This window comes from Theobroma umbraticum, unplaced genomic scaffold (assembly GCF_002168275.2).
Source record: "Theobroma umbraticum cultivar Fairchild unplaced genomic scaffold, ASM216827v3 scaffold_20.0, whole genome shotgun sequence".
Lineage (NCBI taxonomy): Eukaryota > Viridiplantae > Streptophyta > Magnoliopsida > Malvales > Malvaceae > Theobroma > Theobroma umbraticum.
The window spans coordinates 4,293,713-4,312,445 of NW_018397266.1; the positions used below are offsets into that span (position 1 = coordinate 4,293,713).

At 34.7% G+C, this 18,733-nt stretch overlaps 2 protein-coding genes across 2 annotated transcripts; both read left to right on the forward strand.

Moving 5' to 3' along the window:
- Positions 1–37: 37 nt before the first annotated feature.
- LOC110422975 (Melibiase family protein) lies at positions 38–5,668 on the forward strand. The gene is made up of 14 exons (XM_021437046.2): positions 38–335; positions 1,243–1,402; positions 1,540–1,797; positions 1,992–2,166; positions 2,568–2,629; positions 2,713–2,876; positions 2,983–3,080; positions 3,579–3,637; positions 3,730–3,864; positions 3,949–4,193; positions 4,286–4,445; positions 4,870–4,945; positions 5,061–5,111; positions 5,251–5,668. Exons 1-14 carry the CDS (start codon positions 259–261, stop codon positions 5,466–5,468), a joined length of 1,938 nt encoding a protein of 645 aa, XP_021292721.1. The 5' UTR covers positions 38–258; the 3' UTR covers positions 5,469–5,668.
- A 2,524-nt stretch (positions 5,669–8,192) lies between these two features.
- Positions 8,193–9,741, forward strand: SUFE2 (sulfur E2). Its single transcript, XM_021437504.2, has one exon. It carries the CDS (start codon positions 8,713–8,715, stop codon positions 9,394–9,396), a length of 684 nt encoding a protein of 227 aa, XP_021293179.1. The 5' UTR covers positions 8,193–8,712; the 3' UTR covers positions 9,397–9,741.
- Positions 9,742–18,733: the final 8,992 nt, after the last annotated feature.

Sequence of the window (18,733 nt, forward strand, 5' to 3'; positions counted from 1 at the left end):
TGACCCCACGCCTCATGCGAAAGCATTGTTTGTCCTTGTCTGGATCAGTTGTTAAGTGAAGAAACGCTCCAGGCACGATGAGGAAGAGCCCAGTAATGTCTGATGTTGACGTCAGCTGAGCAATATCGACACGTCTGAAAAAGTGAAGGACGATGTCGATGATGATGAGTATTTAACCACCCTTCGTAAGACCAGTTAAATGCCCAACAATTCCGCGTGACACGGCAAGGAACACTTTCAGATATAGCCGAAATCACCATGAAGATCTTGCTCTCGAGCTTTTTCTGTTTCTTCTTCTTCTTCTTCCTCTTCCTCTTCACTCCTTCCTTCTGCAGGTTCTCTCTCTATCTCTCTCGCTTTTCATTCCATTGCCGACTGGATTATTTTTTGCTGCACAAATTGTACGGATGATTTTTTATTTAAAGACTTTGATTGATCACTTCATTTCTCGTTACTTAAAATGACTACCGACTTAACGGCTTTTTCAGTTGAAGTTCAAATGGAGTGAAAAACTGAAAATATCAGTAGTACCAAACAAGGACAAAGGAACACCAAGAAGTTCCTACTGCATCGCTTCGTTTATTATTATTATTATTATTTTATGAAGAAGAGAATATTTTGCATCTTTATTATGCGTTGTTTATATGTTGCTGCTTTTGCCTTTTAGCAGCAAAGTAGTTCCAAAATTCCTTGTTCATGAAACTGATGAGAAACAATTCAGAGCATGCTAAACACAAATGACTGATGCTGAATTTCTTCCTCCTTCCACTCTTATCCATCCAAAGCCGTCCTTTAACTGGGTTCCCACCAGGGAGGGGATGGCTGTTTTGAGATGAGTGGAGGGTGTGAATCAAACATGTATAGCATTAGCTGATGATACTGTCAAACCGCTATCTTCAATTTTTTTTTTTTGGCGGTTTTCAGTTTAAGATATATGTTCTTCAAACCGTGCATGCCCCTACCAACTTGGGAAAATATTTAATATTTAGCTTAATTAGCATTTTTCCTTCGTAGTTTATGGATTCCTTGTAAGATAAAATTGAAGTTTGTTCAACTGGATAGGCCAAATATCTGCCTTGTTTTCCTTCTTTCCTATTCAAGTAATTTTTTTTTTTCAATGTCAACAGTGATGCATATTATTGCAACATGACTCACCTTCTCATTAAACTATGTGATGTCTGACAATGATTTTCCATTTCTTTTTAGTGCTAAGGTGATGATCATGATGATTGCTAATTTCAGGTTACCATCTGAAACAGAATTAGTGACTCAACCAGAGCATGCTAGCACCCCACCAAGAGGTTGGAACTCTTATGATTCCTTTTGCTGGACCATATCTGAGGAAGAGTTCTTGCAGAGTGCTGAAATTATTTCTAGCCGTCTTAAGCCACATGGATATGAGGTATGACACTGCTGATGGCTACATATTAATTTCCTTGGATTTTTTATTGATATCTTAGCATTATGGAAGTGGAAATTTTTATGCAAAAATGAAAAAAAATTTATTTTTCTTCATTTTATTCCTGCGCTTGTATGCAGTATGTTGTGGTGGATTACCTTTGGTATAGAAGGAAGGTGGATGGTGCTTACACTGATTCTCTTGGATTCGATGTAATTGATGAATGGGGGAGGCCGATCCCTGACCCAGGAAGATGGCCTTCATCCAAAGGTGGAAAAGGGTTTTTAGAAGTAGCCAAGAAAGTACATAGCATGGGTTTGAAGTTTGGAATTCATGTTATGAGAGGGATAAGCCTGCAAGCTTTTAATGCAAACACCCCCATCTTAGACACTGCCAAGGTACTGATCCTTATTCCCATTACAAGTTACTCCGTTTTTTTTATTCTCTGCATGGTGGCTTCAAACCTACATTGGACATCAAAAAGTAAAATGGCATTGTTAAAGGTGCATTTCAAGAAACTCAAGCAATTTGAAGCATTAGCTTTGACACTTATGTTTCAACTTTTATTTTCTTTCTATTATCTTTTTATTAGGGATCTGCCTATGAAGAGTCTGGCAGACAATGGAGGGCAAAAGATATAGGGCTCAAGGAGAGGGCTTGTGCTTGGATGTCACATGGTTTCATGAGTGTAAATACCAAGCTGGAAGCTGGAAGAGCTTTCTTGAGGTCACTTTATCTCCAATATGCTGAGTGGGGTGTTGATTTTGGTAATGTTGACTATTGTGTTAAAGCCTTCCTGCTCAGTGTCATAACTATACTTTGAATTTGGGAAAAAAAAAATTGACTGAATGCCCTAGGAAATATAGTTTTATAGTGTGTTTTGAATAGCATTAAAAATGGTAAATTCATTGTTTGCATTTTTTTCAGCTTGTCAGCTTGCTAAAATATATTCCCTTCCTTGAAAGATTGAATTACTAATTGGGGCTAAGGGGTAAAAATGGAAAAGCCTGAGAGGACTATATCCTAATTCATCTCATATGAGGCACTTAAATCCTTGTTATATGTTTCAATCAGTAATGAATATCTTGATCGGACAAATTTCCATTTTGTGGTGGCATAATTGGAACCCTTCTGATGTCTTTCATATCCTTTGCTTTTCTGTTTGCAGTAAAACATGACTGTGTATTTGGTGATGACTTGGATATAGATGAGATAAGCTTTGTATCAGAGGTATGCAGTGGTTTATGGTAAAACCAGAGATATTTATGTTAAAATTTCTGTAGAGAGAAGTTATCCAAAGTGTACTTCTGCAGGTTCTGAGAAAGCTTGATCGCCCTATTTTATATTCATTGTCCCCTGGTACCAGTGTGACACCAGCTATGGCTAAAGATGTTAGTGAACTAGTCAACATGTACAGGATTACTGGAGATGATTGGGATACATGGAGAGATGTTGTGTCCCATTTTAATGTTACCAGGTGGATCAAGCATTCCATATAATTAAGAGATATATATTTCAAATGAAATTTCAACTTTTGCTTCTTTATCTTTTACATAAGCTGATATTTTTGGATTTTATTTTAGAGACTTCTCTACCTCAAAAATGATAGGTGCCAAGGGCTTGCTGGGAAGGTCATGGCCTGATTTGGATATGTTACCTTTGGGATGGCTCACAGATCCAGGTTATAAGCCCTGGAAAATTGCTATTCCCTTTCATTCTCTTATCAACCCTACCCATTCACTCCAAGAAGAAGACAATATTCATTGAAGCAAAATCACAATTTAGTAACACAGTACATGTATCATTTTTTTTTTCAAAAGGCTTACATGTATCATTTAATTAAGAAGTGTCAACGAGATGCTTGCTGTTAACTCTCAGTTAGGTGAACAGTACTTGTTTGTTCCCATGCACTCAACCTTACATCATTTCATGAGGAATTGGGACATATTCACTCCTGCAGAGCAACTTATAAAATGTATTTGTTCTTATCGCGTTGTCTCTAGAATCAAATTCTGAAACATAGATCATGTTTGAGAAAATCCCAACCAAGTTGTTTATGGACTAAAGACTTGACATCATAAGTTGCTAAGCATCTGCACTGGGCTGGGCATTTATATGTGAGGACTTAGCTAGAATCAGTGAAGAACCATAAATAATTGGATACTTTCCTGCTTTCTAGGTTCAAATGAAGGTCCACACAGAACGTGTAATCTGAATCTAGATGAGCAAAGAACTCAGGTATGTTTCTGTATATACCTGTGATTTGGTTTTTTATTACACAAGCACTAAAAATAGACATTTATGTTGACCTTAGCATTTTTTTTTCACAGATGACTTTATGGGCTATGGCCAAGTCACCTCTCATGTTTGGAGGAGATGTAAGAAAGCTGGACGAAACCACATACAATCTGATCACAAACCCTACACTGCTTGAGATAAACTCTTTTAGCTCAAACAATATGGAGGCATGTAAACTTCAATGGACATTGTTTTGGAAAATTGAAACCCATTAGAGTAAATAGTAACATGATATTTTGCTGTTTTTACAGTTTCCTTATATTACTGGCATAAAGGGATCTAGAAGTAAGACTAAGGTTCTCTCTCAACATTTGACAGAAGGGGGCATGTTTAATATACTAGCTTTAGAACTTACTACCTGCAAGGATCCTAAAGCAAATGGTTGGTCAATTAAACCTCTTGACCAAGATCTTGAACAAATCTGCTGGAAAGAGAAATTGGGGAGCAAATTTGTGGAACCTCCATGCCTTTACAAAAGAAAACCTCTTCTGGCTTCGTAATTAGTTTTATCTTCCTTAGTTAGCTTGTTTCCTGTCAATATTTGTAACTTGCACAATTTTCTTATTCAATCTTGGATTACTAATGCAGGGGTGAAGAGATGATTCACAGGCAGCAATATCAGGGAACACTCCATTTATTAGCAAGTGATGAAAGGGAATTATGCTTGGATGCTTCTCCAAGAAGGAGGCTTACTTCAAAAGAATTTGGGGGAGGTTCTTTCTCACCTTGCAAGTGGGACGCTAATCAGGTATTGTCTATTTCTAAATTTACAAAACTAGAGAAGTTGGACTCTCAATTAAAACTACAGGAAGAAACCATAGTTGAAATACTAATTAATCTGAAATTTTAGCCAAAGGTGATCAATGAAAATAGAATCTAAAACAATTGGCTGTCAAAACTGTGTTCTATACAACTTCATTCAAGGAGTTCCTTAATCCCAAATAAGAAGAATCATTAAGAGTTCTATCATAAATGCTCAATCCTAGGACTGAGTTGTTATCAACTCATGCTCGCCAGCATGAAACAAATCTGAGCCTTATCAGACAACCAGCATTTAAATGCAAACATTATCCAGTAAATTTTTGTGTCTTGTCAATGATGACCATTGTTTTCTAGGCTAGTTTCATGGGAATAAGTCTTCAAGTCTGATGCTTCCGTTCTGAAATTTACAGATGTGGGAGTTGAATGCTAATGGAGCCCTCATAAATAGTTATTCTGGTCTATGTGCGGCCGTGAACTCATTGGAAGGTGATACATTTGATGCTAAAGTGAACTGTTACAAAAAAACCTCAAGATTTTGTTACATTTTTGTTATAATTTGTATTTTTCTTAATTTCGAAATACTTCTTGATTGTTCATGCAGTTGATGTTGATTCCATTGGAATTCATTCTTGGATCGCGACTGGAAGAAGAGGTTTGATATGTATATGAAACTGTTGGTACAATTTGCATTTTCAGTTTGTATGGCAGATTTGAGCACTGTAAAGCATAATATTGTCCTATTTGAAAGCTCATTATCCGTTTTAAAGATCTTTCTCATACATTTTTTCCAGGAGAAATATATCTTGCATTTTTCAACTTGAACCCAGAGAAGACCGTGATATCTGCTAACATAGCAGACCTTGCTAAAGTAGTTATGCAGAAAAACTTGAATGGAGCATCGTGTAAGTACCGAGAAATTTGGAGTGGAAAGTATGGAGCGACAAAACAGTTGATATCAATAGCAGTGGAGATGCACGGTTCTGCTTTGTTTGTTCTGCTTTGTGAGTAGTGCGGGAAACTTTTGGTCCCATTACTCTCATTTGCATGTCTCCATTTTCATTCTTATGATAGTAATGTTGTTGTTGTTGTTGTTTGTATAATAAAATTGGAGTGGCGCATATTGTGGCAAATGGATATGATGGCCTTGTGCGTCTAAACAGAGTGACAATGATAACTAGCAGTACTAAATTATTTTCATATGCCAAACAATTGAAAGCATAACTCTACAATGAACAATCTGTAGCTACTAGCCTACTACTAAAATAATCTTTAAGACCGATATAATTTTGTTTATGGATTTCATAATCATTACAAATAACCGAGATTCTTGGGGCTACGCAGATATTTCATAATCTTTGAGATTAATGTCTAGTACCAGGTAAGATGTATCTAGATGCCAACAAGTTACGGATTGCTGCCCTGCACTTTGTCAAATTTTGTACATCGAAGGGGCCCCTAAGTGTATGTGGAATATCACTTTGATTCAAAAGCCTAAATTAATGGGTTTTGTGTCACATTTATACCTTCTCATATAAATTTCAATAAACCCCATCCTTTCACTTGTGGGTTGTGATCTGATGCACTTTTAGACTAGCACCAGCATAATACATAAGCCAACTTCTCTTAGTTGTCAACATACCTTCAGGTTGTCTCAGAAGCACTGTACTAATAACGCTTTGTCTTCTTTCATTTTCCCAAAAATATGGCATTAGCGTACTCGTCAAACATAATCGAATCTTTGACTCTGATATCAATTAGTCAAGAAGATGAACTATACCTTGATTCCATGAAATTAGCGCACCAGAAAAGCGTATATTTACATGTTGGACACCATTTGAACTAAACTAAAAAACTTAAGCTGATAGGTCTCTGCATATTTCACGTATGGAACAAGAGTTTCATTGGTCATGGAAAAAGCTCTATATATGTTCTCTATCTCTTGATGGTAAGTGATGTTTGTGAGCTTTGCACGAACAAGTCACCTTTAGCAAGGAGCAAAGTGAAATTGAGGGGAAATGCCTAGGCTTAGCTTGCAAGACAAATCTTTGTTTTGGTGACTCAAATGTTAGGAGGGTCATTAAATGTATAGAATAGATATGTTGAGACGTACCCCTTTTGTCTGAACCTGAAAGTCTTGCCTCTTGCTTCAACTCTTAGCCAATAATTGATGGAAAATTCAACTGCAGGTCATTTCTTAGTCCATGAAGCAACAGGAGAGATAGATCCAACAAAGCAATTAAAGATTCTATTTCCTCCGTCGGATTTATCATTAACTGCATAAAACTATTCAAATTAAGCGCATGTATTTGACCAGCACACTTTCAGAAAATTGCATCTGGATCCTCGAGAGGCGGCCAAAGCTTAAAGCTTATAGCTTAAAGCTCCGTTCGCCAATAAGCTGCAAGTGTGACGAGGAAAGGTCCACTCTTCCCACATCGGGCAGGAACGGGTAGGTCCTGGGCTATAAGAAGCGGGGTGCTGCACACCTGTGACAACCGGTTTTCATGAGAGAGGGTAATGACCTCGTGACAAAGTGGTATCAGAGCGGACCTGTTGTCTCGTCCGACTCACACCAAGCGCCGGGTCCGGGAAAGGCCGGAGAGGGGTAGGCAGGGTGGCGGCGGCAGCGGTGCGCCCGACAACGGGGACGTTGTCGAATCGGGTGGGTGAGAGTATGACGAGGAAAGGTCCACTCTCCCACATCGGGCAGGAACGGGTAGGTCCTGGGCTATAAGAAGCGAGGTGCTGCACACCTGTGACAACCGGTTTTCATGAGGAGAGGGTAATGACCCCGTGACACAAGGGTCATGATATCTGATTTCATGCCTTCTATTAATTTATTATGTTACTGTAATTCACTCCTGGTGGGATGAGTGATCACCTTTGCAAAAGAAAGAAAAAAGACCCACCCCCAAAGAGTGAGTGTGAATATTTGATTCATTCCAGGCTTTTCGCCATTTTGTTTTTGTTTTCTTTACAAAATCCATAATTTTCGTTTTTATTTTTGAAAGTAAAAAAAAATGCTTTGAAATGATTAAAAGTTCAAATTTTTTATATATTTTTTAAAAAGTATAGTTTTGTATATTAATAGAAGGTGAGATTATTGAAAGTCCTAAATCGAGTTTATTATTTTATTCTAATTACTACGACAAAAAATCTCTAAAAAGGAATTCAAGAAAATGACCATGCCTCACTAACTTGTTTCCCATTCAACTAGTACTATTATGTTTATTGATAATGAAAGTCATAAATTTATTTATATATGACATCATTAAATTTTATCATGTAATATTCATTTTAATCAAATATGGGGTAATGTTTTATTACTTACTTTTACTTTATAACATTTTTTTTTGTAAATGCAAAATCTAAATGTAAGTAGTAAAATAATAAGTGTTGTTTTATACCCACGTGTTAAAAATACCACATGATTATATCATCGTGTCATATTAATATCTATTATAACATGTCAACATACTATGTCAGTATCATGTGATATAAAATGAAAAATGATATTTTAATTAATAATAAAACTTATTGAACTCAAAATAAAAATATAAGAACTTAATTAAACATAATAAAAAATTAAAAATTTATTTAAATTTTTCTCCATAATTTAAAGATTTTTTAAAAATATTATACCATTAACATACTTAAAATAAGTTTAAGGGCCCATATTTTTGAAGAAATAACTTTTGATGTATTTAACGTCATCGCTCACATAAGAAACCAAATCTACAATTTAAAAAACCTAAGTCATAAAATCATTAAAAAAATTAAAATATATGTTTGTCTGCATTAAAACTCATTATTTTATGGATAGAGGATTTCAAACGTGATTTAACTAGTTTAGATTAATACTACCAAACGATTTGGAGAATCATGTTGCTAATTAAGCCCCTAATGTGGGTGAAGTTAGAAAATGTGGGGCCAAAATCCAAATTAGACAGAATTTTGGCGCGTTATCTTAATGGAAAGCAAGCATTTTTATAAAAAGGCCTCTTCTTCTTCTTCTTCTTCTTCTTCTTTGACATTTTTCATTGGATCGTCAGCTCCGCCACTTGAATTTCGACGCAAAATCTCAAACACAGACAAGACAACCGATGGGGTGCGTTTTTTAAGGATCTTTTCCCTTTTACTTGTTCAACAGAACGAACTTCTCGCTCTTTCCTCGTTTTCCTTCTTTGGGTATTTCTTTTCCTTTTCCTTCATTTTCCCTTTCCTCTTTTCCTTCATCTTCGTTCTATCCAAACATGACCTCCTCCTCCATAAGAATGAACCCTTATGTTTCCTCGTGTTATTGCTTCAGTGATAGAAGCCATTATCCTAACACTGAAAAGATTCAAGTTAAGTTTCCCAGAGTAAATAAATCAAAATTGTTATGTAAATCTGCTTCTGATAAGATATTCGCTGTTTCTTCGTGTTCAACGACGATTGAAACTCGGTCAGAAACCTCCTATGAAGGAGTTTCGGACAAGATTCAACTCTTGGTTTCAGAATTCAAGTCTTTAACCGAGCCTATCGATCGCGTAAGACGGCTGTTACATTACGCAGCGATGCTTGCTCCTTTGGACGAGTCGGCTCGGGTGCCGGAGAATCGGGTCAACGGTTGCACCACTCAGGTGTGGCTCGACGCCAGAATAGACCAAAATGGAAAGGTAAGGTTCCGAGCCGACAGTGATTCGGAGATTACGAAAGGGTTCTGTTCGTGTCTCATATGGATGATGGACGGTGCGGATCCCGAAGAAGTTGTGGAAGTGAGGGCGGAGGATTTGGTGGAGTTAAACGTCGGTGTCCATGGGAAGGCCCAGTCGAGAGTGAACACGTGGCAGAACGTCCTGATCAGTATGCGGGATAGAACGGAGGGTTTGATGTTGGAGAGACAGAGGGAGCTGCCTCCGGCCTCCGCCTCCGTTTCCTACATTATAAAGCTCTGATGGAAAGTTAGACAAGCATTTAGGTTGTGCTTGGTTTCTGTGTCTTTGTTTATGGTAATTCCAGGGTGTGTACATGAAATTAAAGTAGGTTGTTTAGTACTATGATTTATATGCACATGAATGTTAGTTGGGCTAGGATTATGAATGACGATGGAGTTGTTTGGAAATCCCAATAAAAGGATATATTATGCAAAAAGAAATGGTGGGTCAATAGCCAAATGACCAACCAATGTACTGGACAAGTCTGCTAGAAGGGAGCGTTTTGGAACAAATATGGGAAAAAGAATCTCTTTTGGCTTATTCTCATCATCTTCTATATATCTTTCCAGGATTTAATTGCTTATTTCTTTTTTTTTTCTTTTTTTTTTTTGGGTTTTTGAGCAGAAAGATTTTAATATCCTTTCGTTATAGTTATTGTAACTTGTTAGCAGGAATTTGGACTCGCGATGTGGATACTGGTGTCGGGATTACATGAAGAGATGATGTACAAGCAACGATATATGTTAGAGGGCACTCCATTAGGACCATTGGTTAGCCATGTGAAGAGATAGTGAGTAGGTATCTAGTACTTGCAAAATTACGAAGAAATGGAAATTGGAGTCGAAATACAAATTGACGTTTAGCCATAAGTGTTTAGGGAATGTGGTTCTTCTTGGACCCTATAGGTGTCGAGGGAAGTTAAAAAATGGAAAGAAACTTTGATCAGGTTGGGTCTACAAGCCAAAAGATCAAACAAATAGCTGCTGACTTCATCGTGGCTTTGTTACAGTAATTGAGGTAACAACACTCTGCAACCCACCTATGCACGTAACAGTTTGACATTGGATTATTGTAGCCCACGCTACATACTATTCATTCCAAGAAAAAGAAGACAATTTTAGCAAATTGTGTTTATTACCAAGAATTATAGAGTTGTCTATCACGACTGCTTCATCCCAAGAGTGCCATTAGCATGCTAACAACCTAATGAAGAATCTCATAGAGTTGTCTACAGTAAACTCATGCTAATCAGCATTTGAAGGATCACAGTTGTTCAATACGAATATTTGAACTACTTTATGAGACAATAATCTATTAATTTGATTGTAATTATAGATGAATTGATCTATTCATAAATTAATAAATCCAATTTATGAATTTATTCAATAGGTTCATGTCATATTAGGATAACGTACAAATATTTGAGATACATAAGATGATGAGATAAGTAATATGACTCTATTATATAGTATGATTTTTTAAAGATAAAACTAACACGTCTAATGTAACAAGTATAATATTACATATTTAGTGTTAGTATGTCTTTTTCGTGTTGCGAGAAATTTAAAATAAGAAAATCAGAATTGGGTGGTGGCCATTTTTCTATAATATAGTCATAGTTTCTAATGTAACGTCTTTATCTATGGCTGCTATGGCAGATAACACGTGTTTATTTAATAATTTCTTTTGACTGGTAAAGAATAATTGTGGCATGTTGATGTAAGGTTTTACTGAGAGTTGAGACCGACCCAACCCAAACCCTTGTTTATCCGAATTCCCAAAGTCTTGCTTGTGTCTGAACTCGTAGCCACCGGTGCAAAAGCAAATTCAACTCTCACCAACTCGAATTTCTTAAGACCAAGAAGCAACAGTTGGTAAAACAGAAATTAACAGAAAGCAAATAAGATGTTATTTCCTCATAAATTATCTGAACTTTAATGAGATAAAGTAGTTATTGACTACGTAAAATCTCTCATGATTACCTGCTCAACCTCGACCAACTTTACCTTTTTTTTTATTTTTAATATCATATATTATATTTTTTATTTTTTATTATAATCTTATATATGTATATTTTATTTTGATTTTAATTTTTTCAAAAAATAATATAAATTTTATTGATAGTCAACATGACTATTAAGAATAATAAAAAGACATCTTCAAAATCTATATAAAAAAATTATAATATTATAAAATATTTTTAATGCTATAAAAAAATAAAATGTTTTAAACAAAGTAATAAAGTTAAAAAGTAAAAATATATTTAATAACATTACAGATTACAAAGCAATCTGATTATATTGGTTTTGGACTGTAATACATTACATCCATTAACTATAATGTGATTGCATTGCAATATTACATTACGGTGGTTTGTTATAAAATAAATATTGTAATGTAGTTTAATTGAGCATATTATAGGGAATGTGCTCTTACTTTCCTCATACTAAACGCTACCGTAGTATTTTTCTATTCTCGCCTTTTCCCTTATCATATCCAACCATGATAGCTTCTGCAACGATAACATCAACTCCTTATCTTTCTTCTTCCTATTCGTTCACTAGTAAATTGTATTGTTATTGTCACATCACTATAAACAATATATTAAAATTGTCCAGAGTAAATAAATTAAAACTTTTACGCAAATTTGCTACTCTTGCTTGTTGAGATAAAACTAGCTTGAGTTTTGTTTATTTTCTGAACTAAATATTGGACATGTATTCATTCTGCTTTGTTGTACTGGTTTGCTAAATCAGAGGATAGTTTGCTTGTGTAATGCATGTTTAGCTTAGTGTTTTTTGTACACTTGTCTAAGTACAAGTGTTAACCGTGTATGTAAGATATAAATGTTTGTATTTCCTCATCACTTAGTGTATAAGCTTGATATTTACAAAGTTTCTTTTCTTTTAACTTTGGTTTATTTTTTGCATTACTGTTATATATCCTTCAATGTTTTGAACAGAAAATATCATGATATCATAGCTTACAACCAACCTTTGAGCCATCTAAAACTCTAATAAACAATCTCAAAACCTTTATTTACACCTATTGAAAGTTAACTCTTTTTCAAACGATGTCAACTTCAATTGTTGCTCAACAAGCATCACCTATCTTTGATGGTTGAAACTATCCTATTTAGGTTATCAAGATGAAAACATTTCTAAAAGGCGTTAACCTTTGGAATGCTGTTGAGAATGAGACTGAACTACCAATACTGAAAGATAATGTTTCACAAGCATAGATGAAGCAATATGTAGAGGACATAGCAAAGAGATATAAGGCTTTGCCTTTCTTACACTTAGCTATGTCTGATTCAGTCTTTAGTAAGATTATGGGGTGTGAGATAACAAAACAGGCTTAGAGTAAGCTTGAAAAGGAGTTATGGGGTCTACTAGAAGCAAACAGATGGGTTTGCAAAACCTCAAAAGATAATATGAACTACTAAAAATGAAAAAAAATTCAAACAGTGCATGAATTTGTTGATGTAGTGATGAAGCTGGTAAATCAGATTCAACTTGTGGGAGAGACTCTTACAGATGAGAAAGTCGTGGAGAAGGTTATGATCAACTTACTAGAGAGGTTTAATGCCACAGTCACTTCTCCGGAGCAAGTAAATGACATCTTAGAACTTACAATCACTGATCTGATGAGTGCCTTGGAAGCTGATGAACAAAGGAAAGTTGCAAAGAGAGATGAGAAGGTTGACCATGCTTTACTGCTCGTGTGAAGGGAAAAGCACATGTAGATTCTTCTTTAAAAAAAATTCAAGTGAAACTCAAGACAAGGATAAAGCCGGAACACATATTAGAAAGTTTTAGAACAAAAAAGGCGAATTTCTTGTCCGTTCTTATTGTAAAAAGATAAGTCATGCATTATTGGGTAACCCTGGGGTTAAATGTACTGCATGCAAGTAGTTGGGACACGTAGAAAAAGTCTACAAGAACAAAGCCGATGTAATAGACAAGAAACCACAAGCTTCAACACAAGTTAAAAAGGCTAACGTTGTAAAGGAAGTTTTATTCATGGCTACCACAAAGTCAAGCTTAGAGGCTGAGAATCAATGGCTTATTAACAATACATGCTCAAATCACATGACTCCCAATGTTGAATTATTCATAAAAATTGATGTTAATCATCGCTCAACAGTGAAAATAGGAAATGGTTACATACTAAAAGGTTCAGGGAAAGGAAAAGTAGCTATTCCAACTGTCTTAGGCACCGGATATGTCGTCCATGTGCTTTTGGTTCTTAAAATAACTCAAAATCTTTTTAGCGTGAGTCAATTAGTTGATGGTGATTATATGTTGTTATTTAAAAATCATGCATGCACAATTTATGAGCCTACAAGTGAGTATATGATGTCAATTTATATGATTAATAAGTGTTTTCCTGTGAAATGGAGTAACGTATGCTTGTCTGTAATGGAGTCGTCATTAGAACAAATATCCTTATGGCATAAAAGGTTTGATCATTGCAATTATAAGTCATTATTGCAAAGCAGTGCCTCAGGTTTATTGCTTGATTTTCCAAAATTACATCAACTTGGTTCTGTGTACAGTTCATGTTAGCTTGGTAAATTGACTAGAAAGCCTTTTTCTAAATTGACCTTCAACTAAGTGGTCAATAGGTTGACTTAGTTCATTTTGATGTTGATGGTCATATGAGTGGGCCTTCATTAAGTAGAAGTAGATATTTTGTCATTTTCATTGATGACATGTCAAGAATGACTTGGATTTATTTTATAGAGCATAAATCAGAAGTGTTTTTCATATTCTAGAAGTTTAAAGCTAGAGTTGAGAATGAATTTAGTAGAAAAATCAAGACATTGAGGTCAAATAATGGTGGAGAGTATACTTCATCAAATTTTCAAAGTTTCTTGGAAAAGAAAGCATTCATCATCATCTAACTGCTCCATATTCCCTTAAAAGAATAGGCTCAGTGAAAGAAAGATTAGGACAATTGTTGAGATATCAAGATGGTTGATATTTGAGAAAAGTCTTCCAATATCTTTCTAGGCTAAAGCAACAAGTAACTCTGTCTATTTGCAAAACATCTTGGTGACTCAAACTGTTAACAATAAACTCTTTATGAAGCCTGGCATAATATCAAACCCCTTAATGATCATTTAAGGATTTTTTGGTGCATTTGTTATCAATATGTGCATATTAGCTTAGAGAAAAGTTGTAACCTAAGGCAAAGATTAGAATCTTCATTGCCTATAGTCAACAGTCTAAAGTTTACTGAATTTATCAAGTTGATACAAGTAGAGTCCTTGCTAGCATAAATGTATCATTTGATAAAAGAGCTTATTGGAATTAGGAGTTTAAACAAGTTTAGTATACAAGAATTCTAAATGGTAATGTTGATTTCCATTTTGTCAACAACAATGACATATTTGATAGTGAGTAGTCAGTAGATGAACCCCCTGTGAGAGGCATTCAATCATTATTTGACATATATGAGAGCTATCATATGGCTTTAATTGAACTAGCAACACTTGAAGAGGCATTCAAATTTTCTAAATGGATTGAAGCCATGAAAGAAGAGCTTAACATGGTAACTATCAACAAGACTTGGAGCTTAGTTGATAGGCTTAAACATCATCATGTCTTAAGAGTGAAATGGGTATTTAGGAAGAAACCTAACTCTAATGGTACATTGAATAAGTAAAAAGCCAAGCTTGTAGTAAAAGGTTTTACTTAATTGCCTGATGTGGACTACTATGAGACTTTTGCACCAGTTGCCAGAATAGATACCATTTGATTACTAATAGTTGTATTAACTATATTCAAGTGGTAGATATGTCATTTGGACTTCAAATTGACCTTTTTGAATAGTGACTTTAAGGAGGAAATTTATGTTGAGTAGCCTTATGGCTTTGAAGTTGAGTTCAACAGAGACAAAGTATATAAGCTTCATTTATGGTTTAAAGTAGGCACCATGTGCTTGATATTGTAAAATTGATGAATACTTAAGAAGTCAGGGGTATCAGAAAAGTTGCAATGAAGTAACTCAAAAAGTACAGAAGACAAGTGACCAAAATCCATTAATCATCTCATTATATGTTGATGATATGTCTTTGCTATGTATCCACCTTAGAAAGAAATAGGAAGAAATGTGATCATAGAGCCAAACAATGTATTTTGCATATAATACTGTATTGGTGTTAAATGATATAAATTATTTGATCTAGAAACACATGAGATCTTCATATCCAAAGATGTGGTTTTCCATGAAAGTATTTTTTCCTTTTAGCATAATAGTATAGATATTGACACTGTTGCATTTTCACAAAAACATGACATACATAATTTGCATCATGGTGTCATTCAACCTAATACCAGTAGTGATTCAACATTTTTAGACTTCCATATAACCTTTGACCCAAACAAAGTTCTTAAATTCCATCAACATCCAGTTCCCCCTTAAGTACAAGCCTTGAAAACTATTCTAATGACCTTTCTAACTATGTCCTTGTGAACTCCACCAATAAACTTAATTTTGATTAACCTCTACTTCAAAGCCCCATAGCGAACTTAATGATGTTTCACCACTTGAATTCATTAGAAAGAGTGCTAGGATTAAACATCCACAAAAATATTTGGAAGCTTACCAATGTGATTTCACTCTTCATGCTAATTATGTTACATCTCATCCTATCATATCATAATTGTTTGCTAGCCAATTATCAACATCTTATAAAGCATTAACCGCTTCTCTTACCGATATTTATGAAGCCTAAACCTATGCACAATCTATTAAGCACTATCATTGGAAACTTGCCATGGATTTTGAATTACAAGCTCTAGAAGACAATGGTATATGGAGTGTAGTTTTGCTACCTCTTGGGTCTCATTCTATAAGTTGTAAGTGGGTATATAATGTCAAGATGAATGTTGATGGGTCAGTTGAAAGGTACAAAGCAAGACTACTGGCTTAGGGTTATAACTAGATGAAAGGTTTCGATTATCAGGAAACCTTTAGCCTAGTGGCTAAACAAACCACAGTTAGGTTGTTTTCAGCATTAGTAGCAATCAAGAGTTAGTATTTGTCTCAACTAGACATTAATAATGTTTTCTTGTTTGGTGTTCTAGATGAAACAATCTTTATGGATCTGTCATAAGGGTGTGAGGTTAAGGAGGAGTATCCACATGGTTCTAGACTTGCTTGTAGACTTAACAAAGTACTCTATGGTCTCAAACAAGCATCAAGGTAGTGGAACACAAATTTACATACTATTTGTTGGATTTTGGTTTCATGTAATCTAAATTAGATTATTTAATGAATAATCTTATTAGTGTATGTTAATAAATAATCTAATTTATTCAAAAAAGGAAATAGAACAGCCAACCGATGAATTGAGGCCTATTGTTACTGTAAAAGAACATGAATTTCTAGTTGGATCTCAATCTGTTCTGATACCATGTTAGAAAAATAGTATAGAGAAAGGAAAAGAGAGACAACGCTGTGTTTGGGAAAGAAAAATATCTCAAGGATTTTTTCATAAAAAAAGTCCAAAGAAGCTACTTATATACAATGTCTAAATAGTTAGAAACAAGAACAAATAATTACAACGATTAGCTAACAAAATGGAATTTTAAACTTATTTAATTAAAACGCAGCGTTTCAATTTATTTGAAAGTTTTCTTCTTGTTTTCTTCAAACAGTGTGTATTGCTACTGCTATTTTATTCCCACATTTTCTTCTCCTTTTTCTACTCAAGTCTTCTTCAAGGCATTACTGTGCTCTTCATCATAGTTTCGAGCTTATTCAATCCTATGCTATCGAATATCTATTTTCACTTTTCACCAACAAGATATGCATATTCCCTTGTTGAAGTTACTTCGCTCTAAAATTTAAGTGCTCTGCTCTTGGTTTGTGAGAACATGCTTATTCTTTCTCTTTTAAAAGTGGTAACTCATGGTATATCCAACATGGAATTCTTTCAATCACATAAAGCAATTTAAGTAAAAGAACCCAACAAACTCAATTTGTTTCTTTCGCACAATACCTTGCCTTTATATAAGGATTTCAATGATTGTTATTCATAGTGTATCATAAAATTTGTCATTAACTATCATTCATTAAATACATTAATTCTCTTTTTGACAATTCATTTTAAGTCAAATTAAGATTTTTTGACTTTCACTATTAATGTGTGCTCTCTCTCTGATATCTTCTATCAAATTCTCTTATACTTGAGTATTTTTGCATCCTATTCTTGATTCTGTTTTGCCAATTACCTATTCTCTCTCATCTCCATCATCTCATCCTTTTATTAGGGGTGAGCAAACATAAATCGAACCAAACAACCAAGCCGAACCGAAATGAGTTCTGTTTTTTAGTTCGATTAGTTCAATTTTTCAGATAATTCGATTAAGATAGTTCGATTAGTAAATATATTTCGGTTCGATTTCGGTTAGGAGAATTATTAATCGAACTAACTGAACCTGAATAAGGGCATTATGGAGATTTTACATGAAAAAAATACTAAACTTAAATAGTTAATCTCATCTCTTTGTCTGGTTTATCTCTCTGCTATCTCGTGACTCCCGTCTCCACTCTCCACGCTCTTCTCTTCCCTTTCTCTGATCCATCCATCTTGTCTGGCTGTGTCCACTCTCTATACTCTCTAGTCTCCACCTTCATCTCTTTCCTTTCTCACTGTTAAATTTTCTCACTCTTAAACCTTCAATAGATTCTCTCCTTAACGGTTGATGCCTCCGCCCTTTGAAGGTGGAGTTTCGGTCGAACTCAAGGCCTATCGCCTGCAGCTCTATCACCGAAACTGAAACGAGAACTTCTTCCCTGACAGCCTAGACCAGCGTCATCTTCGACAATCCGATTTATATCCCCTCTTTGGTTAATCGAGACACTCATACTCTGATGCTTCTCATTCATCACAGTTGGAGTTGGTAATTAGAGTTGTTTTTTAATGATTTTTCAATAATTTTAGTCAAAAATTAGTAATTTTTGTATTCAAAGCTTAGTTTGACTTGGGTGTTAATTTTTTCTTCTTCCTTTCCCAAAAATGGCTGAGTTTGATTTGTTATAATTGTAAAGAAATACTATAATTTGATTAAAGATGAATTATTATCATGGATTTCAGAATTTGATAGAATCATATTTTCAATTATTTATTATTTAAATATATTTTGTTCTTTGCTTTTGTTCTTTCAATTAAAAGCAAGTAGTGCATAAGACTTTAAAGAACAGATTTTTAATAAGTGCATTTTGAAGTTTAAATTTAAAGATTTTTCTAGGTTTGTAATATTTTTTTTAGTTTAATCTATTAAGTATCAAGGAAGTGTACTTTTGCTATAGTCTAAATTATCTTTGATAATATCAATATCGGTTCCTTAGACTACCATTCATTGTCAAAATTCTTACTTGGAATAGAAAGGTGGGCAACTACTCACTAGGTAATTAGGGATATTAGGAAATACATATTAAACTATATTACACTTTGACCACTTGGCTTTCTTGTCCAAAATAACATTACACTACTGCCTTGATATAATCCAAATTAATCAACTACACAACTAAAAGTAGGTACAAGTTATGCCTATGTTGGCAG